This window comes from Stegostoma tigrinum, chromosome 8 (assembly GCF_030684315.1).
Source record: "Stegostoma tigrinum isolate sSteTig4 chromosome 8, sSteTig4.hap1, whole genome shotgun sequence".
NCBI classification, from domain to species: domain Eukaryota; kingdom Metazoa; phylum Chordata; class Chondrichthyes; order Orectolobiformes; family Stegostomatidae; genus Stegostoma; species Stegostoma tigrinum.
Window position 1 is genome coordinate 34,787,918 of NC_081361.1, and position 24,612 is coordinate 34,812,529.

At 41.0% G+C, this 24,612-nt stretch overlaps 1 protein-coding gene across 1 annotated transcript in view; it reads left to right on the top strand.

Moving 5' to 3' along the window:
• The window catches only part of cdc73 (cell division cycle 73, Paf1/RNA polymerase II complex component, homolog (S. cerevisiae)), a 308,312-nt gene that overhangs the window by 8,796 nt on the left and 274,904 nt on the right, over window positions 1-24,612 (top strand). The window contains exons 2-3 of the mRNA XM_048538849.2: window positions 17,598-17,703; window positions 23,227-23,296. Coding sequence (XP_048394806.1) covers window positions 17,598-17,703; window positions 23,227-23,296 — 176 coding nt within the window. The remainder of the gene's footprint in view (window positions 1-17,597; window positions 17,704-23,226; window positions 23,297-24,612) is intronic.

A 24,612-nucleotide genomic window follows, 5' to 3' on the forward strand; every position in this document is an offset into this window, starting at 1 on the left:
TGTCTTGATGCAACATGGAAAGTTGGAATGTTGCTAAAAAGAGACAAGTAGGTGAAGCTTTTCACTGTGCATGTATCAGAACTAGGATGCAAGAAACATAATGAGGAAAAGGACATTATTTTATACAACAAGGGAAGAGATTGATTGTTTCGATCATCATTGGATTTCAAATCCAGCAAGAGCATTTATTGACAATTAAATCTATGCCAAAATAGATTGTGTTGCTATGATAATCCCTCGGCTCAGCCCTTGTTGACATCTCGCTATAAGAATTGTGGTTTTGGTGCAATGACCACTAGCATCTTATCTCATAGATATTTTCAATGTGTGGGTGACTTCTTTGCAATATTTGAATCTGCAGCTGCATCAAAGAATTCGTTTACACTGTTTAACAAACTATCTTCTGCTCAAATTTGCCATTTGAAATGGGAAATACAAACAAGCTCCCGTTCCTTGATGTGTTGGTTGATGAGTCTGCCATGGGGTTCTTAACTACAGTCTACCAGCCGACGTTTGCTAGTTAACCTAAGGGCGTAGGACTCCTACACTCTTTTATGTACTACAATATTCACCTTTTTTATTGTCAACCTTATGAATAGTGGCCTGGCCGACCACTCCCCGTGTAAGCTTGACACGTGGGGCACACTAAAGGCATCCTGCATGAGAACAGATACCCTCATCAGATCACCACTCATTGTGTGTCATGAAAGGGCCTGTGTCCACCATTTTTGGCTGTGAACAGTGCCCGTTCTGTCTCGAATTGCCTTGGAAGAGGTGAATGTGTCTCACATATTTGAACAATAGGTGAAGCTAGCTGTCATGCTACTACAATGCAGTAAAATCAATAAGAGGTTTTCTCCACTGACAGGATGCTGATGTTAGGCCAGAAAGACATTTTGTCTACAACACTGATTAATAATGTCATGAGTTTCTGTGCCAATGCGAACCCACTGGCTGACTGTATCTAGCAACACATCCTGCTGGTCATTCCAGGTGGGTTGAATGTCAATGGAATAAGCTTCCCATGCTTGTAAGCCTCAAAAGTTTATCCATCATTAGATGTGATCCTGCTATTGGAAATAATTGATTTAATAGTTATATTGGAAACCAGTTTAAGATCATCACTACCATCTGAGGAAGGGTCACCGGATCCAAAACATTAACTCTGTTTTCTCATTTGCAGATGCTGCCAGATCTGCTGAGCTTTTCCAGCATCTTTGTTTTTGTTCCTGTTCCTGATTTTCAGCATTTATAGTTCTTTAGGTTTTTATTTATTTAAGATCATCACCAGTCAGGCTTGCTGCATGTATCATTTGCACGTGCTGGAAGGTGAACGTATAAATAAACGGGAAGGGCTGTTGTGGTGCAGGGGTAGTGCCCCTGTCTCTAGAGGCAGGAGGTCCAGGTTCAAGTCCCACTTGCTTCAGAAGTGTGTGGTGATATCTCTGAACAGTTGATTAGAGAATATCTACAAATCAAGAAGATCCTATTTTATGTAGGCAAAGAGAATGTTTACTTTGCACCTTTTTCATTTAAAACAGGGTCACAAAGATAACTGGTATCTGCTGCATCCCTATGACAACTCCCAGAGCAGTCAGAAACTGATTGCCTGGCCTGAGAATTATGATTGCCAGTTAACTGTTCTAGCTGCACCTCCATTGTAATGGTGGTCAAACCAGTCCGCACCCTCTTCTCATTCTGTATAAAAATTGTCATTTTCTCATGCTTGTTTCTTGTGTCCTAGTTCTGACAGGTGCTAGGTGAAAGCTTCAACTTCTTGTCTTCATTAGGCAATGTTTAAGCTCGGTACTACCAAGCAATTAATTAAATCTGGTCAATGATAAGTAGCTTTACTCCAACCCCCATGAAGTTGTAACATTTTTACTTATGATCATATTGATTATTTATCACTTACGTTTAAGTATTCAAAAGATATTTTTTCAAGTAGATCAAATCTCTCAATCAAGATACCACTTATCTTTTACACAGAAGCTCTATCTACATCCTAGAAAGAATAACAAAACAGTATTTAACTTTCTTAAGTGTGTGCATTTTACTTTTTAACAATAATTGCTTTTAATGTTGTAAACATAGTTTCCACAAATCTACATGAAGAAATAAGGCAAATACTTAGTTTTTCTGTAATTCCGTTAAAGTTAAGTGGTCTGGAATGTTTCACTTTCTGTTTTAATTGTGTAATTGTGAGGCTGGAAAAGCACAGAAGGTCAGACAGCATCCAAGGAGCTGCTAAGTCAATGCTTTGGGCCAAAACCCTTAGTCAGCACTGGGGAGGGGAGACCAGAAATAAATGGGGGGGAGGGGGGGGGGGGGGGTTGTGGGGCGGGGGGGAGGGGGGGGGGTTGTGGGGCTGGGGGAAGGGTAGATAGGATGGTGATCGGTGGATGCAGGTAGGGGGTTATTGTGATTAGTCAGTGGGAAGGGTGAGTAGGAAGATGGACAGGTTAGATCTGGTCAGGAGGGCAAGTGCGAGACATGGGTTAAGGCTGGGGGTGGACGAGAGGGATTTTGTAGCTGGTGACGTCAGTGTTAAGGCCATTGGGCTTTATGCTTCCAAGGCAAAATATCAGGTGTCGTTCCTCCAGTTTACATTTGGTCTTACTCTGATTGTGGAGGAGGCCAAAGATGGACATGTTGCTAGGGGAGCGGGAGGGGCAATTAACATGGATAGCACCCGGAAGTTTGGGTTGGTTGTTGTCTGCAGAGCACAGATGCTGTACAAACCGGTCCCTGGGTCTGCGTTTAGTCTCCCCAGTTATAGAGGAGACCACATTTGGAGGACCCCTGTCTGCTTTCCGCAGGGACCGTTCATTCCATGACCCCTTGCCAGGTCGACACTCTCCCCACCAATTCCTCCTACACATCCACTACCTTTTCTGAAAGCTACAAGAGGTGCAGCACCTGCCCCCCACACCCTCCCTTTCACCACCATCCAAGGCCCGAAACAATCCTTGCAAATCCGGTGGAGATTCACCTGAACTTCATTCAGACTTATCTATTGCATCTGTTACTCCCGATGCAGTCTCCTCTATATCGGGGAGATCAATCGCAGACTAATGGACTGGTTCAAGCATTTGCGCTCTGCACGCACCAACCAATCCAACCTTCAGGTTACCATCCATTTCAATTCCCCCTCCTAGCCCCCGATGACATGTCCATCCTTGGTCTCGTCCACTGTCAGAGTGAGGCCAAATGTAAACTGGAGGAACAACCCCAGATATTTTGCCTTGGAAGCTTACAGCTCAGTGGCCTTAGCATTGACTTCACCAGCTACAAAATCCCTCCCTTCCACCTGCAGTTTTATCCTTGTCCAGCTCTCCTCCACCTGACCTGACCTGTCCATCTTCCTACTCACCTATCTACTCCACCCCGCCCATGGACCAATCACAATAACCTCCTACCTGCATCCATACATCACCATTTTCTGTTGACCTTGCCCCAGCCCCTACCTCCTCCCACTATTTATTTCTAGACTCCTCTCCCATCCCAGTCCTGACAAAGGGTTTCAGCCTGAAACATTGACTTGCCAGCTACTGAGATGCTGTCTGACCTGCTGCACTTTTCCAGCCTCACACCTATTGACGCTGGCTTCCAGCATCTGCAGTCCTTCTTGCCTGTGCCTTAGCATAATCTCTTCATTAGAATATGAATTGTAATGAAGACTTTAAGAATTTGAGCATTGTTGTAATGTTTAGTTGCTAAGGTTCCTTTTTCTTTGCCAGCTCAATGGTTGCTTTTCGTCTTCAACATTCCCACGAGTAACCCTTCTCTTCAACCCCGCCTCCTTGACCTGATACAACCTGTCCATCTTTCCTCCCACCTCACAGACCAATCCCCACCACTGTCTACCTGCACTCACCTGCCACCATCCCACTTACCTTCCCCAGCCCCACCCCTCCTCTCCTATTTATTTCGGAGCTTCCCTCCATACATTTCTGAAGGAGGGTCCCAACCCGAAATGTCAACTTTCCTGCTCTTCTGATGCTGCCTAGTTTTCTATGTTCCTCCAGCTCCATACTGTGTTATCTCGTGTTCAAAAAGAATGGGTTTCAACTGTTGGGGAATTAGCAGGAAGATTTGCTAATTCTAGTGAGGGAGACTGTAGACTATTTTTGAGGGAGGTGGGGGCTGGTGCTGGTGTTGGATGGATCTGACTTACTGAGTAAATAGAAAGATAGATGAGGATGATGTTGAATCTGAAGAGACAGGCAAGAGCATTTCGGAGAACAAAGCAACCTTGAAGAATTAAACTGCATTTATTTCAACGCAAGAGGTCTTGCAGGTCAGGCTGACAGACTTGGGACATGTTTGGGAGCATAGATTCAGAACGTCATAGCTACTATAGAAACTCAGCTGAGGAATGGACAGGACTAGCAGCTCAATGTTACAGGTTTCTGATGCTATAGGAAAGATAGAAAGGGAGATAAAAGAGGATGGGAAAGTGGTGTTTTTGATTAAGGAACACATAACTGCTCTAACTAGCGAAGATGATATTTCTGAAAAATCAATCATTACCATGATAGGATTGTACTATGGACTCTTCTCCCGCCCCCCCCCCCCCCCCCCCCCCCCCCCACCCACCCCGCCAATAGTCAGAAGGAAATAAAGGAACACAGGTAAAGAGACCTTCAGATTATGTAAGAATGATATGGTTGGATTAGTAGATGATTTTCCTTTTCCAGACACCGACTGGGACTGCTATCATGTTAAAGGTTTGGATGGTGAAGAATTCGTTAAATATGTTCAAGAAAATTTTCTTTATCGATAAGCAAATGTTCCTACTAGTAAAGGAGCAAAATTTGATTTTCTTGTGTAGTAAGACAGGGCAAATGACTGAAGTGATTAGTAGGGGAAGGCTTTGGGTCTAGTGATCGTAATTCTATTCATTTTAAAATAGCTGTGGAAAAGAATAAGCCTTCCATAAAAGTTAAAGTTTTTAATTAGAGTAGGGTAAACTTTAATGGAATGACACAAGAACTTTCAGAAGTTGGTTGGAGTAGACTGTTCACAGGTGAAGGAATGCCTGCGAAGTGGAAGACTTTCAAAAGTGTGGTTACAAGAGTTCAGAGTTATTATGTTCCTGTTTACAATGAAAGGTAAGGCTGGCACAGTAAAATAACAGTGAATGAATAAAGATGTTGAGATTCTAGTCAAGAATAAAAAAAATCATGTATTAGATCTGAACAACTGGGTTCAAATAAACCTCTTGAACAGGATAAAGAGTGCAGGGGTGTTTTTAAGAGGGCAATCAGCCGGCAAAGGGAGGATATGAGATAGCTTTGGCAAATAAGGTTAAACATAATCCAAAGAGATTCTACAAATACACTAAGAACGAGAGAGCAGGTCCCTTAAAGGTTAAAAACTTCATCTTTGTGTTGAACTTCAAGAGGTAGGAGAGATATTAAATGAAATTTTGCAACAGTTTTTACTATGGAGAATGAGATCGAGGCTAGAGAACTCGGAAATAAATGTTGATGTTGTGAAAATAGTTCACATTACAGAAAAGGAAGTGCTGGAAGTCTTAGAAAATATAAAGATGGATAAATCTCCAGGACCTGATCTAGCATATCCCAGGACATTATAGGAAGTTAGGGAGAAAATTGCAGGGACCTTTGCAAAAATATTTGTATCATCTGTAACTACGTGTGAGGTGCTGGATGACTGGCAGTGGAGAATGGTGCCTTCCTTTAAGTTGGGATGTAAGGAATGTGTCTGTAGACCTGTGAGATTGACTTTGGAGGGTAAGCTGTTGGAAGTGATTCTGAAAGATGGGATTTATGTGCATTTGGAGAGGCAAGGAATGATCAGGGATTGTCGGCATGGTTTTGTGCAGTGAAATTGCGTCTCACCAACTTGGCTGGGTTTTTTAAAGGAACGAACCAAGAAGATTGAGGACAGGGCGGTAGATGTTGTTTACTTGGACTTGACAAGGTTCTGCATAGTAAACTGATCAGTAAAGTTAGATCATGTGGGATTCAGAATGAGCTTGCCAGTTGGAATCAAAATTAGCTTAATGGCAGGAAGCAGAGTGATGATAGAGGCTTGTTGTTCGGATTCAAAGTCTGCTATCAGCTGTGTTCCATATCGATCAGTGCTGAGTACACATTTGTTTTTGTCATTTATGTAAATAATTTAGATGAAAATAGAAAGGCATGGTTAATAAGTTTGTGGATGACACCAGAATTGGTGGTACAGCAGAGAAGTTATCTAAGATTACTAAGAGATCTTGTTCAGTTGGATCAATGGCTGAGGAATGACTGAGTTTAATTTGGTTAAATACACGGTGGCTCAGTGGTTAGCACTGCAGCCTCACAGCACCAGGGACCCAGGTTCGATTCCCGCCTCGGGCAACTGTCTGTGTGGAGTTTGCACATTCTCCCCGTGTCTGCGTGGGTTTCCTCCGGGTGCTCCGCTTTCCTTCTGCAGTCCAAAGATGTGCAGGCTTGGTGGTTTGGCCATGCTAAATTGCCCGTAGTGTTCAGGGGTGTGTGCGTTATAGGGGGTTGGGTTTGGGTGGGATGCTCCAAAGAGCGGTGTGGACTTGTTGGGCCGAAGGGCCTGTTTGCACACTGTAGGGAATCTAATCTAATCTATTGCATTTTGCTAAAACAAACAGGGGCAGGACTTACACAATTAAAAGTATTGCGTTGGGTAGTGTTGTAGAACAGAGAGACTTAGGGGTTCAAGCACATGATTCTTTGAAATTTGCATCACATATAATCAGGATGATTGAGAACGCATTTAGCATGCCTGCGTTCATAGCTCAGACCTTTTGACTGTAGGAGTTGGGATATCCATGTTGATGTTGTACAGGATGTTGGTGAGGCTTCTTGTGATAATACATACAGTTCTGGTCACCCTGTTATGGAAGGATATTATTAAGCTGGAGCAGGTTCAGAAGACATTTACTAGGTTGGTGCTGGGAATGGATGGTTTAAGTTATGAGGAGAGGCTGGGTAGGCTAGGACATTTTCATTTGAATGTTGGAAGTTAATGGCCAGACCCTTCAATTTTGGCTTACAGTATCTGGAGCAACTGAGACATGTCGATTTTCAAGGTAAAATAAATTGCCGGTAGTTATATCATTTATTTTAGGAGAAAATTGAATCTGCCATCTTGCAGTGCTTCCTCTATGCATTTAAGTAATCATGAGAGGTGTAGATAAGGTTAATGGTAAGTGCCTTTTCCCTGGGGTGGGGGGTTTCAAGATTAGGTGGCATACTTTTTAATGTGAGAGGAGAAAGATTTTAAAAAGGATGAGGGGAAATTTTCTTTTGTACAGAGTGGTTTGAATGTGCAGTGAACTTCCAAAGGGAGTGGTGGATGCATGTATAGTTGCAGCATTTAAAAGACATTTGGATAAGTACATGAATAAGAAATGTTTGGAGGGATATGGGCCAAGTGCAGGCAGGTGGGACTAGTTTGGTTTGTGACTATGGTCAGTACGGACTATTTGGGCTGAAGGGTCTGCTTCCATGGTTTATGATTCCATGACTCTGGCACTTGGGAAAATGGCATTGGAGTATCCAGAGGAAGTTTACAAAAACAATCTCTGCCTGATAATCTGTGGTCTTTAAATCCAGTAAGCACATTGACAGGATAGGTGGACCAACATATGTCCCCTCCCAGGCCGGTATCCTTAGTATCAAGGCACTAGTCAAGTATAGCCAGCTGTAATAGGAAAGCGGTATGGTCTTTTTACTTTCAAGGTTGGAAACTTCTTTTTGTTCAAACTTTTTTTATGGTCTGCATGCCCAACTCAATACATCAACTCTGAGCACCACAATGGTAAGTGATAGGGGACACTCTGAAAGTCCACCTAAACAAATGCAGCATCCCTTCCTGCAAATGTGAATTGTTTGCCCTAGAATGTACAACCTGGAAAAGAAGCATCTGCAATGACCCCCAACAGGATTCTATGTCATGTGCAGGAAGATGGGATTAGAAAAGACATCTGGGTATCTTTTGGTTGGCATGGACAAAATGGGGCCCTCTTCTGTGCTCTCTCATTTCTACAGTTTTATAGTTCTATGGTTCTAAGATGTAAGAGATCATTACTTGGAAAAAGTAGTACTGTTTGTCAATAACCGCATCACTTCAGCTTGTGTATGAATAATGTATTAAGTGAAGTTTAATTTTATTATTTTCCTGAGTCTCTTTAAATTACTTGAATTGTTATTCGGTTTTATGGCCAGTCAAAAAGTTTTAGTGTAACAAATTAAAAGGATTAATTATGTAATTAACAGTCAACCATGCTCCCAACGTCTGGAGCAACTGAGGCAAGTCGATTTTCAGAGTGAAATAAATTACTCGCAGTCATGTCACTCGTTTTGAGAGAAAACTGAATCTCTATTAACTCACAATGCTTCCTTTGCTTCAGTTAGATTTTTTGTTTGTTTCTTCCTGCAACTTAATGTTAATTTTGAGTTAAATGGTAATGCTAATTGGTAGCCCTCTGTACTTGGTCTAAAACAGGTGGATTATTTGAACAAATCACAGTTCTATCCCGTGTGCTTACAACATAATAAGCATGCGTGTTATTAGTTTATATCCATACATACGCAGAAAGAGTGTCTAAATAGCATTTCACAGAAACACTGCAGATTTTTTTGTTCCTCAACACAGCTTAGTTATGGGTTTGGCAGAACTATAATTCCATGTCGATGTAATGACGATATGTTTTATTTATATTGTGAATGTTTTAAATGACTGCTGCTTCTAACCAAGAGATCTGCTGTGTGTCATTTTCAGCCTTTGAGGACATCTTTTGAGATTGCTGACCTTTAACATGGCATTGTCAGAGCTGTACATTGCCTATAGTTTTGTACTTGTTAGCATACGTTTTCCTTGAATTGCATTCTTCCACAAAACCAAATTTGTTAATCTGTTTTTGGATACTTAAAGTAATGTTTAATAGTGATATGATTGTAGCTTAGGTTGGTTGCGTAGAGGCTTATGTGAAAGTTCATAGAATCATAGAATCCCTACAGCATGGACATCGCACCCAGACCCATCCCTATAACCTACCTCATCCACACATCCCCGAACACTATGGGCAATTTAGCATGGCCAATCCACCAAACCTGAACATCTTTGGACTGTGGGAGGAAACTCACACATACATCGGGAGAATGTGCAAACTCCACATAGAGAATCGCCCGAGGGTGGAATTAAACCCGTGTGGATTTGTAACAAATACATAAAATATGATTTATTTCTCATGAAAAAATATCAAGCAGGTTGAATGGAACTAGTTCCAGGAAACTTTCTATGAAGGGGTTAGTGTCATATGAGAGTGCTCAAATAGAGCTGAGATGTAGTGATGTCACAAAATTGCTTGATTATTGTATTCAGGAATAAAAGACAAAATACTTAATTTTTCAATGTATTCTCTGGTTGAAGAACATATTGCTCTGATTTACATTTGAGCATTGTGGGCTCAGAATTGTCAGTTGAATGTAACTCCAGTAGGAACTGCCACCATGAAGTGAAGGAAAAGAATTTGAAAAAAAAAATTAAATTCATTATTAAGAACGTAGAACATAGAATTCCTATAGTGTGGAAACAGCCCCGTCGACCCAACAGGTCCACACTGACTCCTTAGAGCATCCGACCCAGACCCATCCCCCTATGACCCATCTAATCTACACATCCCTGAACACTACAGGCAATTTAGCATTGCCAATCCACCTAGCCTGCACATCTTTGGATTGTGAGAGGAAACCGAAGCACCCGGGGGAAACCCACGTAGACATGGAAATTTTGAGGCTAAGTGAAGTAGAATGAAGCAAAGAACATGATATTTAGCAGTATTTATGTCAAATGTTTATAATATGGAATTTGGGAAGATGGCTATGAAGCCAAGGCAGATTCGTTTTTGGTATTCGGTTCTGCAAAAGTGTCTTTTTCCTTTCATGGTTGGAAAATTTTCTTTGTTCAAATCTTTTTTAAGATCAAAATAGCATTTCCAAGAAATTTGCGACTTAAGCTAAACGACTAAGGAAGATCTTGGTGTGGGAAGTTTTGAGCCAGAGAGATGGAGGGGACCCAAGGAGCTCTCGATCAGAAGGAAAAGATCCATAGGAACACAAGGACAGTTAAATTTTGGTAGTCACCACACCAGGGCTGGAAAGAAGTCGTGAGCTATTTTAGTAGTTCAAGTGAATGGAGGTGAAAAGAGCCCTGAGCTTTTCTTAGAATTCAGTGAGGAAAAGTCAGTGAATTGTCACTCAATACCATAGCCAGATTTGCAGGCAACACCCAAATTGGTGGAAAGGCAGGTTATGAAGGAGTATAAACAGTTTACAGAGCGATTATTGATAGGTTAAGTAATGGGGGAAAAATTTATCATATGGAGTCTAACATGGGAAAATGTGAAGCTCATTTCAGAAAGGTGAACAGAAGAATAGAAAATGATTTAAATGGAGTAACACTGCAGAAAACTGCAACTCAAAGGGACTTGGGGGACCTGTACATAAAACACAGCTAACAAACAGGTGCAGCAGGTAATCAGGAAGGCTAATGGAATGTTGGGACCTATTTCAAGGGGATTGGAGTACGAGAGTATGAAAGTCTTACTGAAACTGTACAAGATGCTAGTGATATCACGTCTGGAGCACTAAGTGCACTCTTGGCCTCCCTATTTTAAGGAAAGATGTCATTTCATTTGAGGTAGTTCAGAGAAGGGTCACTAAGTTTTTTTCCCCATTATGTAGGGATTGTCTAATGAACAAAGGCTGTACAGGTTCAGACTCTACCCATTGGAGTTCAGCAGCGCAAGAGGTGATTGGTCATTAAAACATATAGGATTCTTCAAACAGCTCAACAAGGTAAATGCTGAGAGGGTATTTTCCCTAACGGGACAGTCTAGGGCCAGAAGGCATAGTCTCAGTAAAGGGGCACCAATTGAAAAGAGGAGGAATTTCTTCTTTGAGCATTGAGTATCTTTGGAACTCTTTGCCACAGAGAGCTGTGAGGGCAGAGCCCTTGTGTATTTTTAAAGCTGAGATAGATTCTTGATCAGTTAGGAATTGAGGGTTATGCTGAAAATGTAGGAGAGTTGATGTGAGGAATGCTAGATCAGCCATCATCTTATTGAATGGCAGAACAGGCCTGAGGGACTGAATGGTCTAAGGTCTAATTAGTTTATGTGTAGGTATCCCAGGAAGAGACAGGTGGGGAGACTATCTCGTCCACTGAATGTGTGGAAGGTTGCTGAGAGGAAATGCATACCACTTCATCAGTTGAGTTAAAAAAATGAAGGTAAAGATAAGAGTGAGGTTTAACTGGATTGAATCTGTAAAGGATTTTGTTGTGAAAACAGTTTGAATCTTTCTCTTTGCTGTGCCTAAGATCTTTGCGACTGTCATATATAGCTGTTTTCCCTGTTCTTTTGTGTATTAAACTAGTGTTCTTTCGCTAAAAATCTATTAGCGGCCTCCTATGTTCAGTGACTGACTGCAGTAATCAAAATGTAAAAATGATTATTAATCAGAAAGGTCTGAGGAAGTTTTTTTTCCTGGAATTTGACTTGTCCAGTATTGCCATCAGTTCTTTCATGCCATCTTGTTGTTTAATCTTGTAATGGATGTTAAATCAGGGTCTGCATTTTTAACGTTGAAGCAGTTTGCTATTATTAGTTACTTAAACCAGCAGGATACCCTGTACAGGAATCTGTGACATGCAAGAGCTGGGCACACAACACTATCGCTCTTCAACCAGTCAGAATCCTCACTGAATCCTGCAAAGTCTAAAGGAAAACGTCTAAATTAGAAACATTAGGACATGGCGCTGCAATAAAAGGGGAAATTACAAAACCATTGAATCCAAATTAAAAGATTGCAAGTCAGCACAGAAAAGAAACGTGATGAAGTGGAAATCTTGATTTCAGATAGGAAAAGTAAATGACAGAAATGGATGTAGCTGAGTCACAATTAGTGGGCATGTAAATAATGATTGAGCTAGAGAAGGATGAATGAGATGGCATTCTAGTGTTAAATCGAAAAAATATAGCTCCAGAGGCTGTCTAAATAAAATTGGATTGTATTACAAGGTGACAAAATTACTGGAATCACATTCTGAGAAATATTTCTCCCTTTTTGAACAGTGCAAAAGAAAATTTAAGATTAAAATTCGAGAGTTTGAAGAGATGTGTGTTAGGATTAGGTCTTTCATTGAAAAGATTTAAATTATTGTGTCATGATAGTAGATAATTGTAAGAAATTCTTGTGCTGAAGAATTGGGAGTTTTGTTTCAATGTGGTGAAGACTCTTCGATGATGAGTCAAATCTGGTATAGAAAGAGAAATAATGAAAGATTGAATTATGAGAGAGGGAAAAGTAAAAAATCTTAATGTGTTGGAATGAAATACCACTTATAAATTGTTCCCTTGCTTCTCACTAGCGTGGTGTGTAGGAAATCAAGCTCTACTATTCCCAGAGTAGTTACTAAAAATTTTACAGAAGTATTCAAAAATTCCTCAGTTTATTGTCTCTTTTATAGCCAGGTTGACATAAAGCCTGGGCCAGATTTCTGTATTTCATAAGAATTGCTATTTATTACAAATAAATAGATTCTCCCTACAGATAAACAATTGTGAGCGTTTGACATATAACTGTAATGGTTAAAACTCCCCCTATCGGCATGGACCCAAAGAGAAACATGGGTTTAATGGGTGGAGGGAAGGACTGGGAGAATAGTTCAGTGGTTCCTATCCACAAGGTTTTCTGAGATGATTCTCTTAGCTTGTTAGGACCTTCTGCTCCTTGACTTTCCTTCTCCAGGTACTTGCACTTAATTGCAGAATGCACAGGTTAACTGGTTCATTTTAAGTCTTTAACTTTTTGGTTAAGAGCCACAGCTTATAGCAACTTAATAGGGAAAATACCTGGTTTTCTTCAGGCTCAAGGTGTTTTTGGAGTTCCATTTTGGAGGCCTGGCTTCTGACCAAACATTCAGACCCTATTGAGCTATTGGAAACGAATCACAAAGTTGTTGGCAGGCAGAAGGCTTTTGGTCTGTGGAATGGTGACCCAGTTATTGATGACAATCAGCTACTTGTTGCTTGCAGAATCTCCCGTCTTACATGCTGACTGGCTCTGGCTCATCTGTAGTAAACTTCTAAGTTGTTTGAACAAGCAGAATTTAAACAGCTTTTACAATGAATACCAGGTTACTTAGTTTTAAAAAAAAAATTCGGGAATCTTTCATCCCCAGTGGATTACAGTCTACATTTAAGCCTTCGCAATTTGGGCCCAACCATGACGACCACTACATTCACAACATTTGATATCCTTCAGAAGTGTTTCTTCCTGCAACTCCTGAAATACACACTCGCTGCAATGTGCCAGCATCTCCAGATACCACAATTAAGCCTACCCCAGCTTAGAGCCTCCCTCTCCCAGACGCAAAGCACCTCTCCTGTAAAAATCCACATCACCGACACCTTCCACCCCAACCTTAAGTTCACCTGGACCATCTCTGATACCTCTCTCTCCTTCCTGGACCCCTCTGTCTCCATCTCTGGTATCTACCTGGAAACCGATATCTATTTCAAGCCTACTGACTCCCACAGCTACCTAGAATACAACTCCTCTCACCCACCTTCCTGCAGAAAGGCCATCCCCATTCCCAATTTTTCAGCCTCTGCCGCATCTGCTCCTGAAATGGGGCCTTCCACTCCCGGACATCCTAAATGTCCTCGTTTTTCAAGAACCGCAACTTGCCCTCCACAGTGATCGAAAGTGCCCTCTACCATGTCTCCTGCATTTCCCACAACTCATCCCTCACACCCCTTACCCGCAATAACAACCAAAACAGAATCCCCCTCATCCTCACGTACCACCTCACCAACCTCCGAATGCAACAGATCATCCTCCGGCACTTCCGCCATCTGCAATCTGACCTGACTAAAAAGGACATTTTTCCCTACCCACCCTTATCTGCTTTCTGGAGGGACCACTCTCTCCGTGACTCCCTTGTCCACTCCACACTCCCCTCCAGCCCCACCACCCCGGCACATTTCCCTGCAACCACAGCAAGTGCTACGCCTGCCCCTACACCTCCCCCTCTCAGCCCCTTCCCAGGCCCTAAGAAGACCTTCCACGTCAAACAGATGTTCACCTGCACATCTGCTAATGGGGCATATTGCATCTGCTGTTACTGTTGTGGCCCCCTCTACATCGAGGAAACCAAGCGGAGGCTTGGGGTCCACTTTGCAGAACACCTACACTCAGTTTGCAGCAAACAACTACACCTCCCAGTCGTGAACTATTTCAACTCCCCCACCCACTCCTTGGATGACATGTCCATCCTGGGCCTCCTGCATTGCCACAATGATGCCATCCAAAAGCTGCAGGAACAACATCTCATATTTCGCTTGGGAACCCTGCAGCCCAAGGGTATCGATGTGGACTTCACAAGCTTCAAAAACCAGCCCAGCTCATCCCTGCCTCCCTAACCATTCCTCCCACCTCAAGCCCTACCCACATCTCCTACCCACTAACCTCATCCTGCCTTCTTGACCTGTCCATCCTCCCTGGACCGACCTATCCCCTCCCTAACTCCCCACCTACATTCACATTTACTGGCTCCAACCCCGCTTCTTTGGCCTGTCTGTTTCCTCTCCACCTATCGTCTCCTTTTATCTATCTTCCATCTGCCTCCCCCTCTCCCCCTATTTATTTCAGAATCCCCTTTCCCTCCCCCATTTCTGGAGAAGGGTCTTGACCGGAAACATCAGCTTTCCTGCTCCTCTGATGCTTGACCTGCTGTGGTCATCCAGCTCTACACTGTGTTATTTCAGATTCTCCAGTATCAGCAGTTCCTACTATCTCCGCGGAACCCTTTCCACATCTTGATTTTTTAAAACATTCTTTTTTCCATTTCAGCCTGGAATCAAAAACACAAAGTTTAAAACAAAAGGTGTTTACATCTTACTGAGCAGGGAGGTTGCGTGGCATTTCATGAACGTAAATGCATTTTAATTTATTTTTTAGGATTTGTATGTTGTTGACTGGGCCAGCACTTTTTGCCAGCTGTAATTTGTCCTTGAGAAGTATTGGAGAGGCACTGCTTTGAATGCGGCAGTACATATTAAGGAGTGAGTGCAAGGATTTTGATCCAGCAATTGTGAAAGAAATATGTATAGCTTTAAATTATGATGGCTTGTAACTCCGAGGGGATCATGCATGTGATGTTCCAGTATGTCTGCACCCCTTGCCCTTGTAGATTGGAGGAGTCATGGGTTTGGAACATCCTGTTGAAGCAGCTTTGGTGAGTTGCAGGGATTTCCTGTGTGCACTGCTGTCACTGCATTGTGAAGGAGTAAATATTGAAGGTGGTGGGTAGGATGCCAATTGAGGGAGTTGTTTTGTCATTAAAAATGTATCAGCCAAACTTTCTACATTGAGTTTTGTTGGCATTGAAAGTGAAGGCGCAGCAATTTCTTGAAATTCTCTGGCAGGTGTGGGTGTGTTGCCATATGATATGGATCTAACTCCTGAGCAGTGCAAATGTTCCCGTTTGTGAGGATTCACAGTTCATGGAATTTTTGCCAACTGTTGCCAAATGACTTGCAAGTTAACCATGGTGAACCTAATCATTATATTGGCAGCAAATTACGCTGCTGGTGCAGCATGTAAGCTTTTGGGTTGTGGAGTGAATCCTAGGATGACCTTAAAGTAGGACAACATTTGGGAAACAGGCTTGACCAGTTTATAACTCAATTTTAGTGAAAGAAGAGAAAAGGTAAGTCAAATCAGATAATGTTTAACTGGAAAAGCAAATTTTGGTGAGAAAGAAGAGGTCTTTTCCTGCATCAGACATGTACTGCTCAGAATTGGACTCACTGTCCCAGCTCAGTGGGACATAGCTAAGTCTTGAACACTGCTGTTTCCTTGTATGTGAGGAATTTGTCTCCGTGCTTCTGAGTTCCCTGTAAACAGTGTGCTTATTGATTGTGCAGCAACCTGAAAAGTGTCAAATGTATTAATGCTGGTTGACAGGTGAATGAGGCCCAGAAAAAATTTCTTCGCAAGTTCTTGTGCTGATCGTTGAAGATATCACATGATGAAATGCTATTAGTAACTCTTTAGGAATTGGTGTAACTACAAAGTGTGCAGTCATTTGGTGCACACACTTTAAATTTTCAGAATATAGCATTGGATGATCATGTTCAATACAAGGTGTTACCTTTAGTATTATAAAAACAAAACATTGAACTCTTTAAGTAGATTACCACAGAGTGAACTAATAAGCTGATTTACTGACATGATTTTGACGTCTGCATTTCTGTATGGAGGGATGGTTCCTTGAGTATTGCTACAGATAATATATCCTTTTTGGTTTTTGCATCCTAAGAGGAAGTTAGGAAATGTAGTCTTTCAACCTCAAACATGAACTTACATTGCCTTAGTGATTTCATGGCTTTGCTTTCACAGCTGTTCAATAGTTTAGCAAATGCTGGTGCTCCATGACAGACAGTTGGACTGAATAATGCATCGTTGCAAGATGCATTTTTTCTGGTTGAAATAATATTTGTGAATCTGCAAATTTGTTATTAAAGTAGTTATCTTACTTTTTTATATCAGAATGGATTCTTTTTACTGGTTATTTTACTGCATCCGTTTGGGCAAATATTTTTTAAATGCCAGTTTGACTGGACATGTATCTGTGATGAGTTTCTGCACTGTAACAATTCTGTTGGGGTTTTTATTTGGCAGTATTCTTATTTATCATGTGTTGTAAGAGATACCGACAGCTGGCATTCAGTCTGTCAGAATTTTCCTTGGGTAGATTTGCTGCCACCCGTCCTTGTGTTGTTACTATTAATTGACGAAGGATTAACCACTAATGTCTCTGGCCAAAGAGGCATGGACTTAAGTGACAGGAAATAATTTATTAATTTATAGTAACTTGTGATGTTATACTAGCTTAAGGCTGATTAACAATAGGTAAGACATTGTCACCCAAGGTGTTAGATCACTGTTATGTGACTGTAGTGTATGAACTGACTGAAAACTGACAATAGGAGTGGTGGAACTACTGCAAAGCAGCTGTGTCACCTCCTTCAGGCCAACTGTCTTATATTTAGCAAGTATTTGGTCAACTTCCTTAAAGGCTACTTTGTGTGACTGAGAACTCACATCAAGGTGAAGTAATGGAGGTTGATGCTTTTGATGTTGTTATTCATTATAATCTGCCTTCAAAAGAGGCAAATATTATAGATCCTCACTTTGACTTTGGCTCTATCTAGATTACTAATTTTAAAGCTCTTGTTTTTCAGTACCAATGTTGATTATTAAATTATATGCTCCTTTAATCATTTTTGTTTGGTAACCCACTAACAATATTCTTCTGTTACTTGCCTCGGCACAGGGGAATATATAATTATATGTTGATTCTGTTTGCATTTTATTGTCTGCCTTATCGCTTGAAATTTCTGTAAACCACTGAAATCATATTTTAATACGATTCTATACACAGATATGATGTCCATAAGTATAAACATAACTGCAAATGTTATGATGTTCACTTTGAAACGCAGTTGTTCACTAACTTCAATTTTGCTTCTTACGTAGGACAGGAAAAGAAGGTCAGCCGAGGGAGTATTATACTTTGGATTCCATATTGTTTCTGCTAAACAATGTTCACCTCTCCCATCCTGTATATGTGCGACGTGCTGCAGTAAGTATGCTTAAGTTTACAACAAATAAAAATAACATTTTGCATCCGATGTGTGCACACAGCTGTGTAGAATATTCACCATGTTATAACCAAGGATCCATGGATGCACCTAATTCAAAGAGCAAATGTCTGCATATAGTCATTATTAATGGGGTGCTGGTGAATAAACTCAACTGTGTTTGGAAGGTAACATTTAAACTTGTGTAACATCATGCTCTGTTTGCCCACTTGCTTAAGGCCATTCAAATTTTTGTTACCTGTGTTCCAACTCTTGACAAGTTCCACTCAACCAGCATCTCAGTGCACCTGACCAATGCTGGCGCTGTTAAGCAACATCACGGATCTATAAATTTAAGTTCCTCTGTGGCCTTGTCATTCCCTATCTTTGTAACTTCCTACAGCTCTATGACACTCAGAGATTTCCTTGTTCTCTCAATTCTGGTGTTTTGTACATCTCCAAATTTTAATTGCACAATTTGTGGCAGAGCCTTCAGCAGTCAAGGCCCCTAAACTTTGGATACTGAAGCAATGTACCTCATGTGCCGTAAATCGAAACGAAAAGCAGAAAATCTTGGAAATATTTAACATCTTTGGAGACCAAGACTTACTTAAATAATTCACTTGTCCATTTTTTTAAAAGAAGTATCTTCATTGACCTTTTCCAATTTCTTTCAAATTCTGAAAATCTCAATCAAATGATGCTTTGACCTTTTCTGTGGAATACAAGCTTAGTTAATATAATCTTGACTCAATCTAACTTCTGGAGCATTTGACATTCCGAAAAATTTGTTGTAAACTCCTTTCAATGCCAATGTATCCTTCCGTAGGTTGCAGTGCTCTGAACTGTATGCCGTTGTGAAGTTTTGTGATGTAACCGTGATTTTTATTTAGCAATGGCAATATTTTCCTTTATTTCTAGTCCTTATTTATAAAGACTAGATTTGTTTATCCTTTTAAATTATTTGTTATATTTGGCAACTAGGTTTTTTAAAATCTGCATTATTTTGCTTTTTACAAGATTATTAAAATCACTACAGGAACAACCATCATCACCAAACCGCCAACATTGCTAGCTGTTTAATTGTTTGAATAATGCTTGAATCTGCTAGTCTCTAATCAACAAATAACCCAGTTGATAATGGGAACTGCAGATGCTGGAGAATCCAAGATAACAAAGTGTGGAGCTGGATGAACACAGCAGGCCAAGCAGCATCTCAGGAGCACAAAAGCTGACGTTTCGGGCCTAGACCCTTCATCCTCTCTGATGGGACTAGGCCCGAAACGTCAGCTTTTGTGCTCCTGAGATGCTGCTTGGCCTGCTGTGTTCATCCAGCTCCACACTTTGTTATCTTAAATAACCCAGTTGAAGCACATTTGTCTGTTTCACCTTTCGTTTCATCTGTAAATGTCGCATTGTAATGTTGCAGTTTGCACGGTGTACAATACTGAGAATCTTTACTTATTTGACAGTCTTTGATTTGTTGTTTCTTGTGTTATGCAACTTCTAAATAAATATAGTGAGTGGGTAGGGCCCACCACATCTTTTGCTGCTGCTTTCAGGCTAAATTATCTGCTTACTTTCCACTCTGGCTTCTTAATGTTATCTAACAGTCTTTTATGTGAAATGCTATAGAATACCTTTTGGAATTTTGTGTAAATAACATCCCAGGACACTCCCTTATTCCTGCCTCACTCACTTACTCAAAAAATGGAATTATATTTGTTAAACATGACCTACACATTAAAAATTAATGTTGGCTGACTCTGTTCTGATCACATTTCTCAAAGTGCTCAATCACTATGTCCTTTAATTATATATTCTAATACCTTTCCCATAGCAGATGTTAGACGACAGATCCATAATTTCCTAGCTTCTGTCTGTCTCTTATATTTTAAGTAACAGAATATCTTTGCAACTTTCTAATCTAAACAGGCTATTCCTGAATCTCACGAGCTTTGTTACATCATAGCTGAAAATATTTGCTCATCTTTTTAAAACTTTATGGTGAAAACAGTCAGACTCTGGGAATTTGTCACACTTATGGTGCATTTTTTTTCTCCAATCCCACTTTCTTGTTTACATTAACTTTAGTTAGTTCCACTCCTTGGATTTATTGTTCATTTCACTCAGATTCATTTATATTGGGACATGGGACATGGGAATTGTTAGCTAGGCCAGCATTTATTTGGCCATGTCCAGTGAGAAAGTAGTGAGTCACCTTTTTGAGCTACTGGAGACGCTCAGTGCCAGGACTTTGAACCCACAACAGTCAGGAACAGTAATGAAATTCCAAGTCAAGATGTGACTTGAAGGGGGAGCTTGCATATGGTGACCAATGGATCTGTTTCTGTGCTGTACAAATCTATGACTCTATGGAACCAGAAGTAAGCGCTGCGATTGCTATGCATGGAACCTCGGAGGGACGGAACAGCCTAGAGGGAGCATCGGTGGTAATCCAGAGGACACTGGAATCAGCGACAATAGTGCCATTGAACGTCAAGGGGTGATGGTTACATTCTCGCATGTTGGAGATGGCCATTGCTTGCCACTTACATAACTTAAATGTATTTATCACTTATCAACCAAGCCTGGTTGTTTTCCAGCTCTTACTTTATATGGACATGGGCTATTTCACCCATTGGGAAATGGTGAGTGTTGTGCTGTCATCAATCAGCATTCCCACTTCTGTTCTTTATAATGTAAGGAATGTCATTGATGATGCACCTGAAGATGTCTGGGCCTAGAACACTACCTGAGGAACTCCTAACAGATGTCTTGAAGTTGAGGTGAATGACATCCAAAAACCTCTGTAATCTTCCTATGACTGAGGTATGACTACAGCCAGGGGAGAGTTTTCCCCAAATCTTATTAACTCCTGACTTGCTAGGTTCCTTGATGCCATATTTGGTCAAATGCTGCCTTGATGTGAAGGGCAGTGATTTGGACCTCGCACCTGTAGCTCGGTTCTTTATCTACATTTCAAACATGGATGTTAATGAGGTCACAAGCTGGGTAGCAGTGACAAAATCTAAATTAAACATAAATGAACAAGTTATTTTCTGATGATTGAGAGTAGATTGATAAGACAATAATAAGCTGGGTTGAATTTATCCTGTATTTGTAGATGGGATATACTTTGACAATTCTCCGTATTGCTAGTTAGATGCCAGTTTTGTTGCTGTGCTGGAACAGCTTGACTTTGGCATGCTGGCTCAGGAAGACAAATCTGCCATACACTTGCTGGAATGTTGTCAGGTTGCATAGCTGCCTCGCAGTATCGGTGTGGATTGAGCCAAGTTAGCTGAAGGTTGGCACCTGTATTGTTGGAAAACTTGGGAAAACCCCGAGATGGGTCTTCCACTGAACATTTTTGGTTGCAGATGGATGCAAATGCTTTCTTGCTCAGATGTGCTGATCTCCCTCATCATTTTTGAGTATGAGGATATTTGTGGGGCCTCCTGTTTGTGTTGGTTGTTCAATTATACACCATCATTTTTGACGGAACCATGAGGTTATGCTGCAGCTGTACAAAACTCTGGTGCGGCTGCACTTGGAGTATTGCATACAGTTCTGGTTGCCGCATTATAAGAAGGATGTGGAAGCTTTGGAAAGGGTGTAGAGGAGATTTACTAGAATGTTGCCTGGTATGGAGGGAAGGTCTTACGAGGAAAGGCTGAGGGACTTGAGGCTGCTTTCATTAGAGAGAAGGAGGTTGAGAGGTGACTTAATTGAGACATATAAGATATTAAGAGGGTTAGATAGGGTGCATAGGGAGAGCCTTTTTCCTAGGATGGTAATGGCGAGCACGAGGGGGCATAGCTTTAAATTGAGGGGTGAAAGATATGGGACAGATGTCAGAGGTAGTTTCTTTACTTAGAGAGTAGTAAGGGAATGGAACGCTTTGCCTGCAGTGGTAGTAGATTCGCCAACTTGAAGTACAATTAAGTCGTCATTGGACATGCATATGGATGTACATGGAATAGTGTAGGTTAAATGAGCTTCAGACTGGTATGACAGGTCGGCACAACATCGAGGGCCGAAGGGCCTGTACTGTGCTGTAATGTTCTATGTTCTGTGTTCTATGAGATAAGGGAGGAGTGTGGAACTTGAATTTGATCTGGGGGTTGTGGGATTGCTTAGTACTCTTTACTGCATGCTGCTTCTGTTGTTTGGCATGGCAGTAGAGCTGTGATGTAGGTTCAGCAGGTTGGTCCCTCATTTTTTAGTTTTGTGTTGTGCTGCTCCTGGCATGTGCTCATGCACACTTCTTTGAATGAGGGCTGATCTCCTGGCTTGATGGTAATTGCAAAGCAGGGGAAATGCTGGGCCATGAGGTTGAAAATTGCAAAAATTGAATTGCATTCAATTTTGCCACAGCCAATGGCCCTCAGTGCCCCATTGATACTCGATCTTGAGTTGCTAGATCTAATTGAAATCTTTTCTGTTTATTCCTGAGATTTCCTTGCTCATGTTTCATCTGTTGCTATGGGACTTCTTGGCTGGAGTCAGCCTGGGGGCTGACTCTTTAATCTGACTGAATACCTTTGTGCCACTTCTGTTTGGTCTCATCTGTCGTGGAGAGAGCACATATCCAGGGATTGGAAGAGTGGTGTCTGGGATGTTGTAAGGACAGTTCAGTGATTATACTATGTCAGGCTGTTGCATGACTAGTCTACGGAATAGCTTTCCCAATTTTGGCACAAGTTCCCAGCTATCACTGAGGAGGACTTTAAGGGTCACTGGGCAGGATTTGCCACTGTTGTTTACTGTGTCTAGGTCAATGGCAGGTGATTTGTTAAGTTTTGTTCCTTATTTGTACTTCGTAGCAGCTTGTGATGCAACCTAGTGGCTTGCTTGGCCATTTGAGAGTCAATTGCATTGCTGTGAATCTGGCCTCATATGTAGGGCAGATCATGTAAGGATGTCAAATATCTTAAAGGACATCAGTGAACCAGATAAGTTCTTCGGATAACAGACAATCATTTCATGGTCGCTACTAGACGAGCTTCTCATTACAGATTAATTAAATCAATTTTCATTTCACCGCCCACCCTAGTCTACTTCATCCTTGTCTTTCCAGAGCATTAGCCTAGACCTATGAATTCTGAGTGCAGTAATGTTACCTCTGTCAACGCCTTTCCTTGTTCAGGTATATTCTACTTCATAAGCAATGTACCACTTTGGCAATGTATTGTGATATGCATCTATTGTATAGAATTTGTCAGAGTTGGTTTTGTATGCATAATTTTTCCCAGCCGCTGTGCAGCTATTGTGAATGGAAGGGATGAACTTACTTCTGATAGGCAACGCTGTCAGAACCTTGTTCTTGATTTTTATGCACTAAATGAGACATAAAAGGTAATGGCTTCAGTTTAATTTGAAAGGATCAGCAAAACTGAATTGAAGTATTTCTGTTATTGCAAGCATTTGAACCTTTTGCACAGTTGAGTCCCTATTAAAATAAGTGCATTTTACTGCAGCATTGTAAAAAAAAATACTCAATTTCATTTTTGTTTAAATAGACAGAGAATATTCCTGTAGTTCGAAGGCCAGACAGAAAGGATCTACTTAGCTACTTAAACGGTGAAACATGTAAGTAATGTTATAAATTTTATCGATATTGAAACTGGTGTTTCATTGATTCTCAGATACTTTGATAGGAAAATTAAGATATTTTATTCCATGCAAAGACTCAGTTGCTGACTAAATATTAACAGACTCCAATGAGGGAAATTACGTTGGCTTTAAAAACAAGTGAGACCTTATCTATAGATGAAAACTGAAGAACTGCGGATGCTCTAAATCAGGAACAAAAATAAAGTTGCTGGAAAAGCTTACGGGTCTGTCAGCATTTGTGAAGAGAAAAACAGTTAACGTTTCTGGTCCGGTGACCCTTCCTTAGAACCGATGGTGTCTGGCAGCGTCTCTGCAGAAAAAAATCAGTGTTGACATTGCTCTGATTTTTTTTCTTTACGATGCTGCCAGACCTGCTGAGTTTTTCCAGCAATTTCTGTTTTTGTTCATGTTTTATGGTAGCTTGTTCAGGTGACTTACTTTTTGTGTCAGGTTGTGTATTACTGTCAGCAGGTTATTCTGCTGCAGGGTATTCAAAGCTACTCAAAGTCCTACTCCATTTGATGTTGACGCATGTAATATATCTGCCAACTCTATGGAAGTTCTCTGCTTTGGTCAGTTGTCCGCAAATATTGAGGATTTTATTCCTACAGCTTTACAAGTAGAAAAAACGTGGAGAGATTTGTTTATTTTGCACCGTGAACCTCTGAATGCACTTTATCTACTGCTCAAAGTTATGGTGGCCAGAGATTATCCATTTGTGACTAGGGGACCAGTTTGTTGCAGTTAACCTGGAAAAGACATTCATTTTGGGTTTGAGACACCATTACAGTCATGATCTAATCATGAATAGACAGAAGAAAGCAACTTTTTTTTCCTTAGCCTAACTAAGTTTTTTGCCTGGTCCAAACATGGACAAAGGAGCTCAATAACAGCGCTGACTCAAGAGTTGCTGCCCTTAGTAAATTTGAAGCCAGTGAGAAATCTAGTGGAAGTGATGGGGGAGGGGGTGGAATCTCTCCACCAGTTGAAGTCATGCTTAGCACAAAGCTAATCATCAAACTCCAGGACGTTTCTGCAGAAATTTCTCAGTTTCGCATCCTGTGTTAGACATCTTGAGTTGCTTCAACTTTGACTTTCTGTCTATAAGGTGGGGAGTATGGATGTTCCTTGATGATTGCACAGCTGTAATTCTGAATGTGAAATTTTAAGATTTGTAGCATTATATTAGTAGCCACTCCAATTTAAGAAAAAAAAGTTAAGAAAGCAGAATAATTCAGTGACACTGAATAATTTCAAACAAAAACAGAAATTGAGTTTCTCCAGCAATTTGT